This window comes from Scyliorhinus canicula, chromosome 13 (assembly GCF_902713615.1).
Source record: "Scyliorhinus canicula chromosome 13, sScyCan1.1, whole genome shotgun sequence".
Taxonomy (NCBI): Eukaryota; Metazoa; Chordata; class Chondrichthyes; order Carcharhiniformes; family Scyliorhinidae; genus Scyliorhinus; species Scyliorhinus canicula.
Window position 1 is genome coordinate 83,693,454 of NC_052158.1, and position 23,171 is coordinate 83,716,624.

The window sequence follows — 23,171 nt, forward strand, 5'->3', positions numbered from 1 at the left end:
TCATGTTGAATGAAGCATTGTGAAGGCTTCAGAGAGGAAGGTCAACAAACACTATATTATTACCTTTAGCCAGTCAATCCTTACAACATACTGATTTGTGCCATAAAGTTTTGACATCTATGCATTTATTTGCACAGATTCAAAAATAACTGAATTTAAGAAAGCCAAGCTCTGAGGTAAATTTAAATCGACCATAACAGGCGGCATGGTAGCACAGTGGTTAGCACTGTTGTTTCACAGCTCCAGGGTCCCAGGTTCGATTCCCGGCTTGGGTCACTGTCTGTGTGGAGTCTGCACGTTCTCCCCGTGTCTGCGTGGGTTTCCTCCTACAAGTCCTGAAAGACGTGCTATTAGGTAATTTGGACATTCTGAATTCTCCCTCTGTGCACCCGAACAGGCGCCAGAATGTGGCAACTCGGGGCTTTTCACAGTAACTTAATTGCAGTGTTAATGTAAGCCTACTTGTGACAATAAAGATTATTAATCATTAATTACTTATATCAAATCACACTCTCTAACTTTTAAAATAGACATTTAACAATTTGCATATGAATTAACTTTCATATCTTCGTAATGAGGACGGTGTCTTGAGTAGGAGATCAAATCATAGAAATTCTGAGCAGCAAAGTTCACAAACAAAAGATTAACACATTTGCACTGCACTCCTTGACATGCTAAGTTATGCAGTTTAAATTAAACTAGTTTATGCCTATATTGCTTAATTTAATATGTTCCCACTTGCACATTTAAATATGAACCACGCAAAGGGCAGGCTTGTTGCTCACAAGTTCAATATTCCAAAATCAGATTAAAGCAAGTGAATAGGAACCAGCAAAGTATTTTTTTAAACAAAGGTTTATTTGCCAAGACAATTACATCAATGTTGCACATACACAACATGGAAATTGCATTCACCAATTTAAATAAAACACGCGCACGCACACACACACACATACACGCACGCACCCACACACACACATACAGAATACACTCAGTGTTAACAAGTTCATCATTGCAACATCAAATTAGTAAATATCTAATGCAACATTTCCATGCAATTCCCAGTGATTTTTTAATGGGGACGGTGGTGGTGCTGTTAGGTAGGATAGGGGCAGAGCTGCACTCACCTCCAGGTTAAGCACTTAGAAAATACAATATTGGCTCATAGGTTAAAGTTATAAAGCATTCTAAGACAATAAAGAAAAATACTACTGATTCATTGGAATGTCCTTGAGAGCAGAAAGATATAAAACATTACAATTTTTCTAAACTATAACAATATTCAAAAAAACTATACTATGGTATAACAATATTCCAAAAGCATTATAGAAAATTAAGAACAGTTTTCTAGGTGCCTGTTTATTTTCAGCTAGAATGTTTGTTCAATCCTGGTATTTTTCATTGAGATAAAAGAAATGCTGGAGATTTAAAGTAAAAACTGAAACCTCCATTTTGACGCAAGATCCCGGTGAAATCATTAACTTGTCTTTTTCTTTTACACATTGATCGACCTATTTTCAGCATTCTGAATTTCCTCCGCCAACACATTTCCATTGAACTCTGTTCCATTACCTATTAAGGCACAACAAAATATGCCTCGTGCAGTTGTGGTTTTGTTTTTAACAAATTAATGCGGCAATCTAACTTACAGCAAGCATTTCACTCTGTTCCTTTCCCCTCTGAAGACCAACTAAACTGTTCTAAGGCTATCTTCAACAACAGAAATCAAGGGAAACTTATATAAATTTCACCTTGTATTAATCCCGAGTTAGTTAACATTTCAGATATTCTGGTATCTAAAATCAGTCCCAAGTATTATTCCTTTGGGCATATCGAGTGACAACACGATGGCACTGTCAACTCCTGTTGACCCCTAGCGCCATCCCCCAATGCCATTCACAAACCCCTAACCTTAACCTTGACAGTCTCGCCTTAATTATAACCCTGACATCCTTACCCCAACCCCCAATCTTAATCCCAGACACTGATCCTAACCCCAATTGCTATAACTAAACACAAACCGTAAACAACTATAACCATTAATATTAACCCAAAACCTAAACCTAACCACTAATCCTGAACCATTAAACCTAAACCTAAATCACAGGTTATCAACAAAGTGATGTAGGCCCAGCTGTTGTACCATTGTGCCATCTTAATGGTGCAGGTTAACAGCGTTGCCATTTGTCATTTCATGTTTAATTCTAAAAAATAATTTTAAAAATACTTCCATTCGTATTAAATTTTTTCTCTGCAATGAAATGGAAGAATTCAAGAATTATTAGGATCCAGTCAGGATTGAGGGGGGAGGGGGGGAGGGGGGGAGGGGGGGGGCGAGGGGCGGGGGTGCGGTGCGTATGTTGGAGGTGTTGAGGAGAGGATGTAGAGGAGAACTGGGGTCTGAAAGAGAGGATGTTACAAATCTCAAAGAGGAAAATATGAACGTTGTTTGAAGGAAAGAGGCGAAGCAGGGTCTAAAGGGGAGTGATGTATGGGGCATGAAGGAGGCAGGAAAACTGAGGCTCCAAGGAGGAAAACGAACAAGGGTTCAATGGAAAGAGGCAAACCGGGGCTCAATGGGGGAGATGGTGTGAAAATGTGCTGCCTGATTGTTTTAAATAGGTTAGTGCCTTCATTAAATTAGTGGACAGAGGAATTTCATGCAATGACATTAATGCAGTTGTGTACCAAAATCGCACAACTTAATTTTCACCTAATGAGTTTTTAAAAATTCAACTGTATGATGCCCATCCAGTGACCCCTCTTCACACTCCTTCCACTTGCATCACTTCTAACAAAATTAGTCCTTCTGAAAAGTTGTGTGGCGCTTCAACTCAACTGGAGTATAGTGATGCTAAATGTGATGCAGCAATATTCACAAAAAATCAAAACAAGTCAAAAAGAGGGCATAGGTGATTATATTCACTGAAATGTGCTGAAAATAAATCAGTTCAAATATCTGAACATGAAAAGAACAAACTTCTTTCAGTAGACAAAAGCCTATGAAGCAGTCAGGTATCCTCGTATTCTCAACACATTTGGGGAAAATATATTCTGCAACTTTACAGAAGTTATAAAATATTAGCCAAACCTAAATATTCTATCTATGCCAACACTAATTTTGAAATTGACCAGTGAAATTCTTACTGTATTCTCTAATGGTTAGTTGATATTATTGCCAATTGCACAGCTTATTTTGACCATAAACAAATTACTTTGTAAATCACGAGAAAAAGCTTTTTAAAAAACATTATGACTTTTAATTTTTTTTCAAGAAGATCATCATTTTAGAATGGGCTGTTGACTTGACTGCTTTGTGAGCATAGTCGATGAAGGTAACCAGAGCAAGATTGAACACTATCAAAAGTCTTAAGGTTAGGTGGCACAGTGGCTAAGTGCCAAGGGACTGCACCACAAAGTGACAGTGGGTTTACAATGACAATTTTCCATCCAGTGGGTTTTCAATTTCTACTAGTTTGTAGCACTAAGAGGACCAGCAGATAGCAGGGCTGAATACTTTTCACAGCTAAGGAAAAGGTGGAAAATAAGATGGGGGTGGGTGGGTAGGGGGTGCCAAATGGAGATGGGTAAACTGCAAATGCTTCAGCTGTACAGATTCTCATGACTATCTCCCAATGTGGCATTAGCAGAAGTAAAGTTCTGGCTGGTCAATTGACTCCTCTCCGGGCAGGGAATGAATTACAGAGCAACCAGATTAATAAGGGTAGTGTTTAGACAGAAAAGGAGAGGGGGGGGGGGGGGGGGGGGGATGCGGGGACAGATCAAGCTGTCCATTTGTATTTTTGAGGGACACTGCTGGAACACACGTACAGTACAGGAATATTCAATCTGCGTACAAGCAAACTATTTTACAACACAGTTAGCAAATAGGGATACATGAGTGATTTGTCGTTCAAGGTTTCAGAGGATAGGACATTACAGATTACACCATATATACAAAAAATGGAAGAAGGAGGTAAACACTTATTAGAGTAGTATTTTAAAAATAGAATATGCAAACCATTCTGACTGTCATGTGTGATTATTTCAGTGTAGAGGGGTTCCTCCAAAGTTGATTAAGGAAAGACCCTCAATAAAGAATATTTAAACAAAAAGGGGAAAAAGCTGCATCATGAGCAGGTGCAAAAATACCATCTCCAATCAAGGAATGACTCCCATTAAAAAAAAAGGTATGAAAGCTCAGGGGCGCTGCTTGTTACTTATGGTCCCAGTTAATGAGCTGGATATTATTGATACCCTGCGGCATATCCAATTTGTGCCTTGATGAAGTCACACCAAACATCAACCTATTTTAGAGAACGTGCCATGGAGTTTAATGGCATGGTCAAAAGTCAACCTCTTGTTATGAAACAATGCCTGGTTTCAGCTGGCCCTCAGTTTCTCATGTTAAGTAGATGGGATTCTACAAGTATAGCACATGTTATTAGTAAGAAGAGATCTTCAGTGACACCCATGCCATTTGAAAAACAACCCACAAGTGGTCCAATTAACAAATATGCCATTGGTATCCAAAATAGTTATAGCAAAATGGGAAGATTGTTGCTTGTTTAATTTTCACCATTCTTCTTTTAGCACCAAAGTTCTATTCCCCCAGAAAAGAAACTGATGATTGGGCAATAGTATAGGAGTACAACATCATTCTGGAGACTTCATAGATATAAAGACGGTCATTGCATCTGATATTTTGCACAAGATTACTAAATATTAGGGATTGTAAAGTCCAGACTAAGTTGCTGCACCACGGGATGTTCAACAGGTCAGAATCCATTCTGAGTCCTGTGTATGGGTTATCAGCATAAAAAGGGCAGATGTCCATGCTATTTATAGCATTTCATGGGCATTAGCTCTGCCAAGAATGGGGCAGCAGGTGAGTCTAGCTAAAGTGGACAATGACATTTTTCATTACTCTTCTGTTCCTTGGTGTAATTGCTTCTTTACTCTAGCATTACAGGAACTGGCATTGGAGGCCCAATGTACAGCTGTTGCATGATAAATATATCTGCTTCATACAATACATGGCCTGCATGTACATGAGGTGGAAATGGTGGGATATTTGTGGTGGTGAAAGACATGCCATCAGTCCTGTTTCACACAGTAAAGTTATAATGAAGGACGAAATGGATGGGAAAAAAAAGCAACTAACCCTCATCAGACTTTTTTTTACTGGGGAGAAAAGGGAACAAGTGTCCAGAGGAAATTATTGCCTCAAGTTATTTCCCACGTCAAATGTGTGTGATTTCTGTACCAAAATTGGGAATGAATTTTGGAGTTGGCTGGTTTCAAGACCACATTGGACTGAAAATGATTGGTATTGATTGGAATTTGTTGCCACAGCTAAATTCAACTGTCTCTCAGGCAATCTCTCCTTCTTGTAGGCAGTGTTTCTAGTTAAACCGTTAGCATGTAAAATTGGATGGTGCATTTTATTTTCTGTTCAAACATTTTATCGGGATAGTGGGCAACCTGTTCAAACTTTGGTGTGTTCAAAGTGGGTACCTGACTGCAGAAAATCTGGGGTAGAATTTGTCCATCGTGAACTGCCTGATGTGACTCCCCGACCCAACAAATGTTCGTAAGTTCATAAGAAAAGTGCACCTGTCCATGACAAAAAAAATGGTCCACTGCTGTATGCTGAAGGTTCTGCTCATACAATTATGCTCGCTCAGCCCAAAGTTGACCTTGCTATGATTTAAAATCAATTAAAGCTTCAGCCATTTCTTTTATCTGATCTGAGACAGCCCTAAATGCTGAACAGACTGCTTACCGTGATTACTCAGGCGTTATGCTCATGGTACGAGCTCTGAACCTTTATTTTTGATTTTGTACTTTCATGTCTAATATCTGCAATGTAACAATTGATTTGTTTTAAATCTGGAAATGTTAGGTTCAGATCTGTCAAAGGTAATGCAATTTTCTGGTGGTCTTAACATTGTACGATTTAAGTCCGTGGTTTGTTTTGATGGTTGTTAAGGCTTCAGGCATTTCAGACTGTTACCTCCAGACGACTTGACAAGTCAGGAAAAGGTCACAGAGATATATTCAGAAACATGATCCAACTATTGAAGGCCAATCTATATTGTGCTAGTTTCATCTAGGAATGTATAAGACATGAACCTACTTCACTATTCGGCAGTAAATAGCTGGTTAAATTGTTATTCAGATTTAGATATCAATCAATGCACCCATTTGAATAATTAGGGTAGCTTAAAGACAAAATAAAAACAACCATGGTTATAAGCAGAGATTAATAAATAATATCTGACACTGGAGAAGATGTGGCTGACAAGAACGAAGCTGAGCTGCATCTTCAGTTGGATTTCCTTCTCCTCAGGTGCAAAAATAAACTGCAAAAGAGTCACAAGAAAGAGTTGAAAATCAGAGAGCACAACTAAACTGGGAAAAAGAAGATTGAGTTCTTAACTAAATTTAATTTCAAAGGGGACTAGGAGCCATGCACTGGATTTTGCCATTCCAATGCAAGGCAAACCCATGTTGGGACAGAGACAAAAGTAGGCATGGCTTGAATCTGGGATTCTCACCCTTATTCCTATCATGGGGCATTTTTAAGGGAGCAGGATGAGCTTGAGTCGCAGGCCCGAGTGGAGAAAACCTGGTGCCTCCATTGTGCAGGCGGTGATTTCATTGAGCCGGGCCAGTTTCCCGAGGCTTCTGAAGCAGGCAGGGTACATACCAGCATTCCAACATCGTGAACCATTGGGGGAAGCCATGCTGGTTAATTCGATAGTCACTACTTTGTTCTAAACAGAACCCTATAATCAATTCATGTACTAAAACACACTTAACTTATCATTCAGCATTACTCGTCAGATGTTTCCCAACACTGGAACAAGTTCCCTTTATGGCTGACGGTCTGAAATCACCACCCCACAATGGAACTACTGGCTTTGGGATTACTGTGTTCAGACTCACAACCTTATCGCATGCATTTAAAAATACTACACAATGGGAATCCCAGAATTTGGTCCTGCACACCTCTTTGTACCTCCCGTTTGATGTGGGTTCACCCCTTATAAGGGTGGCAAAATCCAGATCAATATATAACATATAACATTGTAAAAAGTTCCATTCAATCATTAGAAATGAAATGGTAAATTATGCCCATAAAGGGCAGGTAGCTTCAGCAGAAAGCCAATTGAAAGTTAATTGCTCAAATCTCGAGTGAGAACCTCCATTCTGGCCACCACCCACACTATGTTAGTAGATCACATCTCAAAGTTATAGAATGGGGTTATAGAATATAGTGCAGAAGGATGCCATTCGGCCCATCGAGTCTGCACCAACCCACGTAAGCCCTCACTTCCACCCTATCCCTGTAACCCAATAACCCCTCCTAACCTTTGTGGTCACTAAGGGCAATTTATCATGGCCAATCCACCTAACCTGCACGTCTTTGGACTGTGGGAGGAAACCGGAGCACCCGGAGGAAACCCACGCAGACATGGGCAAACGTGCAGACTCCGCACAGATAGTGACCCAGTGGGGAATCGAACCTGGGACCCTGGCGCTGTGAAGCCACAGTGCTATCCACTTGTGCTACCATGCTGGGAAAATGCCAGCTTGGAAAATGCGCCAAACTGAATTGAGGGGAGAGGGAAAAAGGCCATTAAAAAATAAGAAGTAATGGTGGAAGCAGGCCATTTGGCTCATCAAGCTTGCCCCACCATTCATTAAGATCATGGCTGACATGAAAGTGTCCTTAATTCTACTTTCCTGCCTGTTCCCCATAACCCATGACTCCCCTGTCAATCAAAAATCTGTCTAACTCAGCCTTGACTATATTCAATGAACCAGCCACCACTGCTGTCTGGGAAGGGAATTCCAAAGACTATTGATCTTCTGAGAGAAGAAATTCTTTCTCCTCTCCAATTGAAATGGAAGCCCTTTATTTTTAAACTGTGTCTTCTAGTTTTAAATTTTACCACGAGGGGTAACACTCCATCAGCGTCTACCCTGGCAAGCTCTCTCAGGGTTTTAAGGGTGGAATTTTCCCATATTTTTTCACAATGTCAGGCTCTGACTGAAACCCGGCCTGTAGCTCTCCAGCTGCACAGCTGCGTTTTTAGTCCAGATTTTGAGACATCCTGAAAAGAAATTCAAGGGGGCATGGTTTATGCCATCACAGTAGTGGGACGGGACCTCATAGAGCAGACAAGCATGGCTCTACTGAGATCGGGGCACCCACAACCAGGACCGAAAATAACCCAAACAGTTGTTCCCCCGCCCCCCCCCCCCCCCTCAGACCCCACCACAAGCATCAGCATCGGGTGATCCTTTCCCCCCCAAAAAAACAACGTGAATGCCACCCCTAACACTGCCCCATGGCATCTACAGTGTCACCCTGACAGTGCCAACATGTGCCAAGAGGCAGTGCCCTCTCCCTCTCCCCCCATGAGATAGACTTACCGTTACGCCCCAGGGAGATCACCTCGACTGATTCATGTTTTTAAATAGCTGTTGTAAACCAGGAAACTACAGACCAGTGAGTCTCATACCAGTCGTAAGGAAACTACTGGAGAAAACTCGGAAGGAGACAATTAATCTCCACTTGGAGAGGCAAGGGGTGATCGGGGTAGTCAGCATGACTTGACAGGGTAACTTGACAAGATGGATCCAAAACTGGCTTAGTGGCAGGAGAGAAAGGGTGGTGGTAGCTGGCTGTTTGTGTGACTAGAGGCCAGTTGTTCAGTGGTGTACCCAAGGATCAGTTCTGGGTCCTTTTTTGGTTGTGATATATACGAACGATATAGATGAGAATGTGGGGGGGGGGGGGGGGGGGGGGGGGGGGGGAAGGGGAGATGATAAGTAAGCTTGTGGATGACACGAAGATTAGCACGATGGTTAATCATGAGGAAGAAGGTGGCAGGAAGATATAGGCAGGCTACTCAGATGGGCAGATAAGTGGAAGATGAAATGTATCCCTTAAAAGTGTCAGGAGATGCACGTGAGAAGGAGTAACAAGACAAGGGAGTACTGACTGAATGGCAGGACACTAGAAGCTCAGAAGAACAGAGGGATCTTGGGGTGCTTGTCTACAGATCCCTGAAGATAGCAGGACAGGTTAATAAGGTAGTTAAGAAGGTATACGGGATGCTTGCCTTCATCAGTCATGGCATAGAATATAAAAGCAGGGAAGTTATGTTGGAGCTGTACAAAACTTTAGTTAGGCCACAGCTGGAGTACTGTGTGCAGTTCTGATCCCCTCACTATAGGAAGGATGAGATTGCATTGGAAAGGGTGCAGAGGAGATTCACCAGGATGTTGCCTGGGATGGGGCATTTGAGATGAAGAGAGTCTGGATAGGCTTGGATTGTTTTCTTTAGAGCAGAGGAAGCTGAGGGGGGAATTGAGGTGTATAACATTATGAGGGGCGTGGAGAGGGTAGATCGGAGGCAGCTGTTCCTCTTAGTTGAAGGGTCAATAACGGGGGCATAATTTTAAGATGAGAAGCAGGAGGTGAGGAAATTTCGGGAAACGTTTTTTCACCCAGAGGGTGGTGGGAGTCTGGAATGCTTGGGATGGTAGTAGAGGGGGGAAACCTCACAACCTTCAAAAAATACGTGGATGGGCACTTGAAATGTCATAACATTCAAGGCTGTAGCCCAAGTACTGGAAAGTGGAACGAGTGTAAATTTAGTGCTGACGCGATGGGCCAAAGGGGCTCTTCTGTACTGTATGACATTATGATGCTAAGTCAGTCCCTCCTTAAGTAATGAGACCAAAATGTACACAGTACTCCCCAAGTGTGTCTCGCCAATACCCTGTCCAGTTGTAGCAAGACTTCTCTATAATCTATTCCATCCCCCTGCAATAAAGGACATTCTATTTACTTCCTAATTACCTGCAGTACCTGCATGTTAACGTTTTGTGATTTATTTCAAAGGGCACACAGATCCCTCCCTACTGCACCATTCTGCAGTCTTTCTCCATTTTAATAATCTGCTTTCCTGTTTTTCCTTCCAAAGTGGACTACCTCACATCTTTCCACATTGTACTCCAACTGCTACCTTTTGCTTGCTCACTTAATTTATTCCTTTGCTGAGCCCTTGTATCCCCCTTCACAACCCGTTTTCCTATCTATCTATGTATCGTGACCAAATCTGGCTACAAATGGTGGGTTCCCTTTATCCACCCTGCTTGTTCCATCCTCACATAACACGAATACATTTGTCAAACACAATTTCTCTTTCACAAAACCACGTTGATTCTGTCTGATTATATTTTGATTTTCTAAATGTCCTATGACTCCTTCCTTAAAAAAGGATTATGGCATTTTCCTAATGACAGATGTTCGACTACCTGGCCTATAGTCTCCTGCTTTCTGTCTCTCCTACCCCTTCTTGAATAGTGGTGTTACATTTGAGGTTTTCAAATCTGCTGAGACATTTCCAAAATCTCAGGAATTTTGGAAGATTGCAGCCGCTTCTTTTAAGACCCTGGATACAGGCCAGCAGGTGTCAATATGAACTAACAGTTGGAGATGGAGGGAGTATCTGTGAAAGAACAGGAGTTGGACAAGGTACAGTGTTGCCTTCAACAACTACTCTGAGACCCTATGCTTCACCCAATACTATCACACTGAGGACTAGATCTTCCACCCTCTTTAATTTTCATTGGGCGGAATTCTCCGCAAGGCCCGACGCCGTCGTGAAACCTGGAGAGGTTCACGACGGCGTCGGAAATCTCTCCCGGCCCCCTATTCTCCCCTACCCGGGGGGGATAGGCGGGCCGTACCGGGAAACTCGGTGGCCGGGCCTTGTCCCTGGCTTCAAGGCCCGGCGCGCCAAGAATGACACCTAATGTCGTCAGCCGCGCATGCGCGGGTTGGACAGCTCAAACCCGCGCATGCGCGGTGGCCGTCTTTCCCCTCAGCCGTCCCGCAAGACGTGGTGGCTTGATCTTGCGGGGCGGCGGAGGGGAAAGAGTGCGTGCCCTTGAGACGCCGGCCTGACGATTGGTGGGCACCGATCGCGGGCCAGTCCCCTCCCGAGCACGGTCGTGGTGCTCGATCCCCGATCCGCCCCCCCTTGGCCCCACGCTTACCTGGCGCGCCATGTTCACGATGGCAGCGACCAGGTGTGGTTGCCACTGTCGTGAACAGGTCGGGAACGGCAGGCCGCTCGGCCCATCCGGGTCAGAGAATCGTGGGCCGCCATGAAAAACGGCGGCCCGCGTTTCTCCGAGCGGCGTGTTGAAAAACCAGACACACCATTTTGGGGGGGTGGGAGAATAGCGTGAGGTGCGGGAGTGGACCTCCCGCTATTCTTCCAACGATCGTGGTTGCGGAGAATCACGGCCAAATGTCTCCAAAACTTGTCTCCCTAATGCTTGAAGTCCTTTGAACTTTCTCTCCCCAGTACTTTTGCCATGTCCAAACACTTTACTCTGATCCCTCATCAGACGGGCACCTACTTTTCCCAATTCCCCCGCACTTCAGTATACTGTCCAATGCTCCCAGACTCCACTATCCACCTCAGATTGATTTAAGACCCTGGGACCTTCACTTTAGTATACTATCCAGTGCTCCCAGACTCCACTATCCATGTCACATTGGGTTACGACCCTGGGACCTTCACTTTAGTCTGCTGCCAATGCTCCCAGACTCCACTATCCACCTCAGATTGATTTAAGACCCTGGGACCTTCACTTTAGTATACTATCCAGTGCTCCCAGACTCCACTATCCATGTCACATTGGGTTACGACCCTGGGACCTTCACTTTAGTCTGCTGCCAATGCTCCCAGACTCCACTATCCACCTCACATTGGCTTGAGGCCCTGGGACCTTTGCCAAATGCTCCAAGATCCCATCCTCTCACTACCCTTCCAGTACTGCCACAACCAGTAGTCACTTCCTTTAATTTTCCCATCACCATAATATTTCAACATGGTGCTCTCATAACTGAAGACAAGTGTCACATCCCAGCAACCTTTACATCCCGCAGTCCCAAGATTTTTGCATCTCAGAACTATCATTTCCTATTGCCAGGCCGAAAGATCTCCTCGGCAACGCTGTCACACCTCAGCATTCTTCTAGTCTTCGAATACCCCACCAAGGATACCTTCTAAAACTGCCAAACCACACAATCCCACTCTTAATAGTACTACATGCCTCCAGCTACTTGCATTCTGGAACACTTTCCGATCACCCTCTTATGTATTCTGTCCATCATCTACAAGACATAAATCACGAGTATGATGGAATACTCTCCACTTGCTTCAACAAAGCTCAAGCCGCTCAACACCACTAAGGACAAAACAGCCTCTCCATCAAGTAAATGTTCATCTCCTCCGCAGGAGCGCAATGGTAGAATTGTGTATTCTCTACAATAAGCATTGCAACAACTCAACAAAGCTCGTTTGTCAATGCCCTTCAAATCCCAACTTTTACCACCTAGAAGGACAAGGGCGGCAGATTGTCAGGAACACCACCACCACCTGCATACAAAGAACAAAGAACAAAGAAAAGTACAGCACAGGAACAGACCCTTCAGCCCTCCAAGCCTGTGCCGACCATGCTGCCCGTCTAAACTAAAATCTCCTACACTTCCTGGGTCCGTATCCCTCTATTCCCATCCTATTCATGTATTTGTCATGATGTCCCTTAAATGTCACTATCGTCCCTGCTTCCACCACCTCCTCCGGCAGCGAGTTCCAGGCACCCACTACCCTCTATGTAAAAAACGTGCCTCGTGCATCTCCTATAAACCTTGCCCCTCGCACCTTAAACTTATGCCCCTAGTAATTGACCCCTCCACCCTGGGAAAAAGCCTCTGACTATCCACGCTGTCTGTGCCCCTCATAATTTTGTAGACGTCTATCAGGTCGCCCCTCAACCTCCGTTGTTCTAGTGAGAACAAACCGCTCCTCATAGCTAATGCCCTCCATACCAGGCAACAGCCTGGTAAATCTCTTCTGCACCTTCTCTAAAGCCTCCACATCCTTCTGGTAGTGTGGTGACCAGAATTGAACACTATAGTCCAAGTGTGGCCTAACTAAGGTTTTATACAGCTGCAACATGACTTACCAATTCTTACACTCAATGCCCTGGCCAATGAAGGCAAGCATGCCATATGCCTTCTTGACTACCTTTCCACCTGTGTTGCCCCTTTCAGTGACCTGTGGACTTGTACACCTAGATCTCTCTGACTGTCAATACTCTTGAGGGTTCTACCATTCACTGTATATTCCCTACCTGCATAAGACCTTCCAAAATGCATTACCTCACATTTGTCCGGATTAAATTCCATCTGCCATCTCTTCGCCCAAGTCTCCAAACGATCTAAATCCTGCTGTATCCTCTGACAGTCCTTATCGCTATCCGCAATTCCACCAACCTTTGTGTCATCTGCAAACTTACTAATCAGACCAGTTACATTTTCCTCCAAATCATTTATATGTACTACGAACAGCAAAGCCCCCAGCACTGATCCCTACGGAACACCACTAGTCACAGCCCTCCAATCAGAAAAGCATCCTTCCATTGCTACTCTCTGCCTTCTATGACCTAGCCAGTTCTGTATCCATCTTGCCAGCTCACCCCTGATCCCGTGTGACTTCACCTTTTGTACCAGTCTGCCATGAGGGACCTTGTCAAAGGCCTTACTGAAGTCCATATAGACAACATCCACTGCCCTTCCTGCATCAATGAACGTTGTGACCTCTTCAAAAAACTCTATCAAGTTAGTGAGACACGATCGCCCCTTTACAAAGCATGCTGCCTCTCGCTAATACGTCCATTTGCTTCCAAATGGGAGTAGATCCTGTCTCGAAGAATTCTCTCCAGTAATTTCCCTACCACTAATGTAAGGCTTGCCGGCCTGTAGTTCCATGGATTTTCCTTGCTTCCCTTCTTAAAAAAAGGAACAACATTGGCTATTTTCCAGTCCTCCAGGACATCACCTGAAGAGTGAGGATCCAAAGATTTCTATCAAGGCCTCAGCAATTTCCTCTCTAGCCTCCTTCAGTATTCTGGGGTAGATCCCATCAGGCTCTGGGGACTTATCTACCTTAATATTTTTCAAGACACCCAACACTTTGTCTTTTTGGATCTCAATGTGACCCAGGCTATCTACACACCCTTCTCCAGACTCAACATCCACCAATTCCTTCTCTTTGGTGAATACTGATGCAAAATATTCATTTAGTACCTCGCCCATTTCCTCTGGCTCCACACATAGATTCCCTTGCCTATCCTTCTGTGGGCCAACCCTTTCCCTCTTGCTTTTTATGTACATGTAAAAAACCTTGGGATTTTCCTTAACCCTATTTGTCAATGACTTTTTGCATGTTTCCCTCCAAGCAAGACTGACTTGGACAACCACGCCCACATGTTCTGGTCTTGCCCCAGATTTGAAGGGTGCTGGACAGCCTTCTTCGAGGCAATGTCCAAAGTGATGGGAATGAGGGTGGAGCCAAGCCCGAAAGTGGCGGTTTTTGGGGTTTCAGACCAGCCAGATCTATTCCTGGGGAGGAGGGCACACGCCCTTGCCTTTGCCTCCCTGTTCGCCTGTCATAGAATCCTGTTCGGCTGGCAGTCAGCAGTACCACCCAAAGCTGCAGACTGGCTGTCTGACCTCTCAGAATCTCTCCAAATGGAGAAAATCAAATTCGCCAAATGAGGGTCAGACGACGGCTTCCACAGAATGTGGGAGCCATTCACCCAATTGTTCTGGGACCTGTTTGTGGCCAACGAACAAGCAGAAGAATAGCCAGGTAGCCAAGAAACAGGGGAAAGTAGCCAAAGCATGAAAGGGAGAGATAGACCGGGAGGAGTGGGGGATACACAGCTAAACCTGAGAGAAAAGTAAGGTGAACCACAGGAGGGGGGAGGGGGCAGAAGCGGGTGGGAGAGGGGGAAAGTGGGAAGAGACAGGGAACAATAGAGGAGAACCAGGGAGGTGGGGAGAGGCAGGGAAATGATACCTGGAAGTAGGGCACGGGAAATGATAACAAACTTGGCATCTACAGGAACAGAGAGCAAGGAGAATACAGGCGAAAGACGGGAGGAATGGCTGAAGCGGAGGTGAGAGCGAGGCGACAACGGCATTGAAATCCGTCCAGGAGAAGCAAGTGACAACACCAACACCAGACCCATTCGAGTATTGCCCTCTGTAATTGTTTCTCCGGCACCGAAATGCATATCTACCCCCACCCCATCCCCGCACAAACAGATGCCTACTTATGTGTTGTAAATAATTTTTCCAATTGTGCAGAATTACTGCTGTTGAGCTGGTGCATAATACCTTACCAGTTACTTTATTTTATTTTTTATTTATATTTTATTATTACTTTTTTTTGATATGTTTGTGTGTGCCCTTCTCTTCAATATATATATATGAATATCTTATTCTGTGTACATAACGGTAAACACACTTTGTTCAAAAACTCAATAAAAAACATTTATAAAAGAAAATAGTCTGACTTGGACTATATTCCTGTTCCTTCACTGTCACTGGATCAAAATCCTGGAACTCTGTTCCGAACAACACTGTGTACCTACACCACATGGACCTTCAAGACGATGTCTCACCACCGCCTTCTCAATGGCAATTATGGATGGGCAATAAATGTTGGCTCAGCCAGCGATGCCCACATCCAGTGAATAATTTTAAAAATAGAGAGGAGAGCTCGAGGTGCACAACTGAGTGCTGGGAAGAAAGTAGAACCAGGTGTTTTTCTCCAAATCTAACTTAGAGGCACATAGTAAGGCAGTTAGTATGAAACAATGCATAGTTATCATGTATTCCAGTAAAGGTACTTACTTATAAGAACGATGATAATGAATGCACATATTGCTCCAATTATAATCATCATCTAAAAGTATAGCAAAAAATAAATTAGTCTAGTATGGGTAAACTTATCACATCCATTAAAGTTATGTAAAGTCAGATTTAGTTAATTGAATTATTTTCCAAAACACATTTTGTACATTAAATTATTTCAATTGTTAGTGATATAAAGGAAACTGAAGGAAGAGCAATTTGTAATGTCGAGTCAATAATGTAATGTGTACCTTGTTACACAGTATTCAGAGTGCTGCAGTAGTCAACAGAAGAATGGTCACAAGCAGTGGCATTGCTGGGCACTGGGCTATAGGACCCGGGCTCCAGAAATATTTTGCTGTGCCCCGTCTGGCTGAATCAGGATCTATTTTGTTAGCTACTGAAAAATCTGAATTTAAAATGCGAATTGGACTTAAACCTTTTAATTCCTTGATTGGTGACATTCATATAATGGCACACATGGTGGGGTTATCAACAGAAGTAGTCCAGTCCGCATTTTCCTGCGGAATGTCATAACACGCTCTTTGAGTGGCGGGAGACAGAGGTAGTAGTGAAATGCAAGTCACAATAGCCCCAGAGGGTCATAGATTGCTCTCCGCTTTTGTCAGAGGGTGAGAGAGAGAGAGCTGACTGGTGGTGATTTAACCTGAGGGTCAGCGCAGTGCAGGCTCAGAAGGCATGAGTAATCTCATGAGAACTTCATGAGTAACCTCGGCTGGTATGGGAATTGAAAACCGTGCTGTTGGCATTGCTCCACATTACAAACCAGTCATCCAGCCAACCGAGCTAACTGACTCCCTGGTAGAGAGGGGCTAACCTCATCCCTGACCTTCGGGGCATGATCGATTATGGCTCGCGCAGAACTGCAAAAAAGGTACAAGCAATGGAATATTCCATTTATCGCTAGTTGACTTTTTGTTAAATTAAAGCGAGCCAATTGGGCTATTAACATTTTCAAACAGACAAAAAAATTTAAATAATTTAAATGGTTATTTTAAAATTTTTCTGAAATTTCTAAATGATCTGTTTATTAAAATATGTTAGCCTCATCCACATACAGTGAGTCAAGTGTGGTTTTGCCTCACTTGACGGTTGTAAATCCACGAGGTAGGTGAAAAGTTGTAATAGTCACACTGCGCACAAGTCAAAATCAAAGGAAGCGATATAACAACCTCGTTGCGAGACTGGTAAATCTTGCAAGAGGCCTCTTGTAAGGCGTGATGAAGCTGACAAGATCTAATGAGATCCTCACTGGGCGTGAACCAGATTTGCATATTCAAGTGATCAGTTAGGCTCACTTGAATATGTCTGTGCTGGAGTTCCCCGATGCGCGTATCGAACAGCCTCACCCCGGAGACCTTGGCTGGGCCGTTTAGCCTTAGCCTCCACAAACATAGCCCAGGTATAATGGCACTTGAGGTGGGGGGGTGGTCTCCCAGGATTGGGGGCCCTGGGTGGTTGGGCTCTGGGCAGGGTGGTACCCTGGCACCCCCGATGCCACTTGGGCACCCTGGCAGTGTCAGCTTTGCACCCTGGCAGTGCCACCTGGGTGCCACCCTGATGATGCCAGTGTCCAGGTGGCACTGCCAGGTTGGCAGGAGTGGTGGCAGGCTGGCAGTGCCAAGGTGCCTGAGTAGGCACCTTGCCCGTGCCTGGGATCAGGCCTGGGGGTGCCCTAGCCTTATGAAATAGGCTGGTGGACTTGATCATCCCTAATTGGTGAGTTGGGACGTTGGATGGTCTGAGACCGCAGTGGGGGGGGGGGGGGGGGGGGGGCATTGAGAGATCAGGGCGACATTTAAATATGGGTGCAGGAAATGGGTCAAAGTGCAGCCTACCTCACCAAGGCCCGAAAAAGAAGCAGAGTCCCATTCAATAGCAGTGTCATTCTCGGCGCTGCAAGTGCCAGGAACACCCCGCTAAACATGGCCAAAATGGGATTCTGTATTTTTTCCATGAAATCCCACCCTCAGTTGTTAATATATATACATATATAATGCGCATATCCAATCTTACCGTCAATTTAAGTGTTAAGTAAGTTAAGAGCCCATATGTTAAGAGTAAGATCCTGGCATGGATAGAGGATTGGCTGACTGGCAGAGGCAGAGAGTGGGGATAAAGGGATCTTTTTCAGGATGGCAGCCAATGACTCGTGGTGTGCCTAGGGGTCTGTGCTGGGACCACAACTTTTCACAGTATACATTAATGAGCTGGAAGAAGGAACTGCAAGTATGTTGCTAAGTTTGCAGATGATACAAAGATCTGGAGAGGGACAGGTAATATTGAGGAAGTGGGTGGGGGGGGGGGGGGGGAGGGTGGCTGCAGAGGGATTTGGACAGGCTAAGAGAGTGGACAATGAAGTGGCAGATGAAATACAATGTGGAAAAGTGTGAGGTTATGCATTTTGGAGGGTGGAATAGAGGCACAGACTATTTTTTAAAAGGGGAAATGCTTAGGAAATGGAAATCAGAAGCACAAAGGGACTTGGGAGTCCTTGTTCACGATTCCCTTCAGTTTAATGTGTAGGTTCAGTCAGCAGTTAGGAAGACAAATGCAATGTTAGCACTCATGTCAAGAAGGCTAAAATACAAGACCAGGGATGTGCTTCTGAGGCTGTATAAGGCTCTAGTCAGACCACGTTTGGAGTATTGTGAGCAGTTTTGGGCCATGTATCTAAGGAAGGAAGGACCCTTGGAAAGGGTCCAGAGGAAGTTCACAAGAATGATCCCTGGAATGAAGAGCTTGTCGTATAAGGAACGGTTGAGGACTCTGGGTCTGTAATCATTGAAGTTTAGAAGGATGAGGGAGGATCTTATTGAAATTTACAGGATACTGCGAGGCCTGGATAGAGTGGATGTGGAGAGGATGTTTCCACTTGTAGGAAAAACTAGAAGCAGAGGACACAATCTCAGACTGAAGGGACGATCCTTTACAACAGAGATAAGGAGAAATTTCTTCAGCCAGAGGGTGGTGCATCTGTGGAACCCTTTGCTGCAGAAGACTGTGGAGGCCAAGTCACTGAGTGTATTTAAGACAGAGATAGATAGGTTCTTGATTAATAAGGGGATCAGGGTTTATGGGGAGAAGGCAGGAGAATGGGGATGAGAAAATTATCAGCCATGATTGAATGGCGGAGCAGACTCGATGGGCCGAGTGGCCTAATTATGCTCCTATGTCTTATGGTCACATCATAAAGTGCTGAACTTATTTTGAATACAACCATTCTAATGTGAAAAACAAAGAATTGATTCTACTGTAAAAAATTGTTGTGTGGGGTAATTGTGTTGCTCAACAAATGGTACTGATATAATGACCAAAGGCTACTGTTTAGAGGTAAGTAAGTCGACCACGAACAAACTTAGATTTATTTTTAAGTGAACAACTTTCCAAGTTGAAGAGTTTGAAAGAGACCGTTGGATCCGATCAGATTGTTTTCCTGAATAATTTATTATCATAATTTTGGTTCCCTGTAGGGAATGGCTGTCACAGGCAGTTTTGTTACTGCAGATATGTGGCACAGAGATGTCAGGGAGAGCAGACACAGGAGGCAAGGCAGCTCCAATGGGTGTCAGGTGTGGAGGGAGGTTCCAGTTAAGGAGACCACCACAATAAGTGTCACATCAGCAGATGTTGGAAAACATGAAGCATCTGATTTGGGAGACAATGAAAACGGGCCAGCGCAGCCAAAACTAACGCAGGTCCCCATATGAATATTATGGTTTGGAAAGATGTTCATTTCAACATCACTGGTTTGAAAGTTTCAACTGATTAGAATACTCCATTAAGCAAATAGCAGCATCCTAAGCGTAATTCTCTGATCCTGAGGCTAAGTGTTGACGCCGTCATAAAGGCCGTCGCGTTTCTCGACGGCATCAACAGGCCCCCAGGCCCAGCTATTCCGAGCCCTACAGGGGGCCAGCACGGCACTGGAGTGATCCACGCCATTCCAGCTGCCAATACTGGCCTCAAATAGACGCCGCGGGTCTGCGCGTGCACCCTGCCACCAGCGTGATTGCACGCATGCGCACCGAGACTGACGAGATTGTGCGCATGCGCAGTGGCTTCCTTCTCCGCGCCGGCCGCGACGTAACATAGCATAGGGCTACAGGGGCCGGCGCGGTGCAAAAGAGGCCCCCAGCCCATGAGGCCGGCCCGCCGAACGGTAGGCCCCGATCGCGGGCCAGGCCACAGCAGAGGTCCCCCCGGGGTCAGACCCCCCTCTCCCTACCCCCCCACCAGGCCCGGAAGGATGCATGCCGAGGTCCCGCCAGGTAAGACCACAGGTGGACGGCGCTGGTGGGACTCAGAATTATTTGCGGCCACTCGGCCCATCCCAGGCGGAGAATTGCCGGTGCCACGCCGACCGCGCCGGCGCCAATGGCGCCGATTCTCTGCTCACCATGAAAAATGTTCAGTTCAAAACACACCAGATGCAACAGTGGTCATTGATTAACATTGGCTTAACAACTGGAAAAGGGCACTGGATTCTTTTAGAGAGCAAAAAAAGGCAGCAGGCAAGCATGTTGTCCTGTGTGGCCTTCACAGGCAGTCAGGTGCATGGTGACGTAGTACCATAGTTACAAGCAGAAAATGACAGTGAGATAAAATAAAAACAAGAGTCTCTTCGACTGATTATTGGCATTGCAAAATTTCTGGGAAGCAAGGAATACCATTTGGAGGTCATGATGAAACGGTACGCAGCCAAAATGGGGAAATTTAGCCAGGTGCTTAAATCTACTGATGAGGTGTGACCTATTTCTTCAGAACTACAAAGCACCATCCAAAATAAGCTATATTTCACCATTATCTCACAATGAAGTTATTCAGTGCTGTTCAAAACAAGTAACATCCATAATAGTTGGTGAAATGAAGAGATTGGGAACGTATGTGATAATGGCTGATGAAGCAAGAGACAAATACAAGGAACAGCTGGCAATCTGTGTTTCCTGTGTTGTTCTTTGAATGAATGTTTTCTGGGATTTAGGGCATTAAAAACTTTCAATGCCGAATCCATCACAGAATTAATACAACACTCCCGAACAATTCATGAGTTAGATGATCTTCTGTATTTGGCACAAACATATGGGGGTGCATCTGTTCTGCGTTGAGCAAGTGGTGGTGTTCAAGGGAGAGCTTTTGAGGGGATTGTGAGGAGGGAGAGCTTCTAAGGGGATGGCAGGGAAGGAGAGATCCTGAGGGGGACACAGAGGGAGGGCGGGTTTCTAAGGGGGTTTTGGGGGTCAGAAAGTTTCTCAGGGGGGGATGGGCATGAGGAGATTAGAGTGAGTGTTGTTTGAAATTGATGATCAGAATCACAGCTTCATTGTTAAAGGATGAATCCCATTTTTGTAGAGCTAGAACCTGATTTAAAAACGCAGGATTAATTGTACGAACGCTTGCTCTTTCAGTCATGTTATTAGCTGCCTAAAGTCAAGATCAGTTTTTTTCGCGACGTGAAAAACTTTTAATCTGGCAGTCAAAACGCAGAAAAATGAAAGCGAGGCAAAAGGATGAAGCTAAGCAGAAAGACAGTGGGCACGATCTACCGATCACGTTGTGCCCGAACAGTGGCAAGACGCGGCCTGTAGATGCTGGGAGATCCCTCTTCTGAGATCTACCCAGCCCGCCATGCCTCACAAGATCCAACGCGATCTTATGAGATGTCGTGATCTGAATCCCGCACGTTGTGGGTGAGATCACTGTCTGGCAAATCTGCATATTAGAGTGAGACAGCTTGTCCACTATTCACCTCAATTGCTCCTCGTAGTAGCAAGTTCCAAATTTGTGCCACTCTTGGACAAGAGGAACAGTTAATATTTCAGTTCACAAACATTTTGAAAGATTTGCAATCTTAAATCATGCACACACTTCCTGTCTATAAAACATGGCTTTGAAAACTTTCAAAGGGTTTTGAGCTCAAATGCTAATTTGTTTCTCTATTTTTAGTTGTGTGTTAGCCAACCTGCTGTGACATTGCACTTGATGTTTCATTGACGGTTTTTCAATTAGATTGATGAAGGGTATACACAGTTGCTAGTCTGGTTCAGACAGTGTGCCACACTGGTTTTCACTCCTGCCTCACAGCGCCAGGGACCCGGGTTTAATTCCCAGCTTGGGTCACTGTCTGTGTGGAGTTTGCACTTTCTTTCCGTGCTTGCGTGGGTTTCCTCTGGGTGCTCTGGTTTCCTCCCACAGTCCAAAGATGTGCAGGTTACGTGGATTGGCCACGCTATATTTACACTTAATGTCCAGGGATGTGCAGATTAGGTTAACATACATAGAACATTGAACATACAGTGCAGATGGAGGCCATTAGGCCCATCGAGTCTTGCGCCGACCCACTTAAGCCCTCATTTCCACCTATCCCCGTAACCCAATAACCCCTCCTAACTCTTTTTGGTCACTAAGGGCAATTTATCATGGCCAATCCACCTAACCTGCACGTCTTTGGACTGTGGGAGAAAACCGGAGCACCCGGAGGAAACCCACGCAGACACGGGGAAAACGTGCAGACTCTGCACAGTGACCCAGGAGGGAATTGAACCTAGGATCCTGGCGCTGTGAAGCCACAGTGCTAATCACTTGTGCTACCATGCTGCCCCATATGCTACCGTGCTGCCCCACGTTAAGAGGATAGGGTGGGGTGGGGAGTGGACTTGGGTATGGTGCTCTTTCAGAGAGTTGTTGCAGACTCAATGGGCTGAATGGCCTCCTTCCACACTCGGGATTTTATGACAGATCCCAGATCCCTGTCGAAGATGCTGTGCAATTTCGATCTCCCAGCTATCGCAGTTGGCTTGTAAAAGTTCATGAAATTAAATATGCAAAGGAAATCTAGCTATTTGCTGGGTATTGTAAATTTTGGCCCATTATTAATTATAGTTAAACACCAACACTTACAACAGCTTGGGAAATAGAACAGCAGAATCAGTTGAAGCAGAGGTTTCTCTGCAGCAGAGGCAGAGAAAGACACAAAAGTGAGGTGGTACTGACAGGAGGGTGAATTACAGTTTCCATTATAAATATAGACACAGAAATTTCTGATGGAAGGTTTTATAGACAAGATGTGTACATAATTAAGTTTGAAAATATGTACACATTTGAAAAAGTAAACAATTCTTTTGATGTCTGAACAAGTTCCTTCGGCTTAAATTCGGAAATACACGTATGTTGGAATAGAAAAAAGGCCAATAATTGGGAACTTACCTGATTATATTTGCGCCACAATAATGTCAACTATAGGTATTGATTTAACTTTGAATGTGGTCACTTAGACAATGATTGTCAACAAAATTCTGGTTGGCAACATTCCTTCGTCCAAAGCTGTGTACGTCAGAGCTGAATATTT

At 44.6% G+C, this 23,171-nt stretch overlaps 1 protein-coding gene across 1 annotated transcript in view; it reads right to left on the reverse strand.

Moving 5' to 3' along the window:
• Nucleotides 1-15,776: 15,776 nt before the first annotated feature.
• Nucleotides 15,777-23,171, reverse strand: part of LOC119975449 (vesicle-associated membrane protein 2-like) — a 184,276-nt gene continuing 176,881 nt past the window's right edge. The window contains exon 4 of the mRNA XM_038815118.1: nt 15,777-15,854. Within this exon, the coding sequence (XP_038671046.1) occupies nt 15,777-15,854 (78 nt within the window). The remainder of the gene's footprint in view (nt 15,855-23,171) is intronic.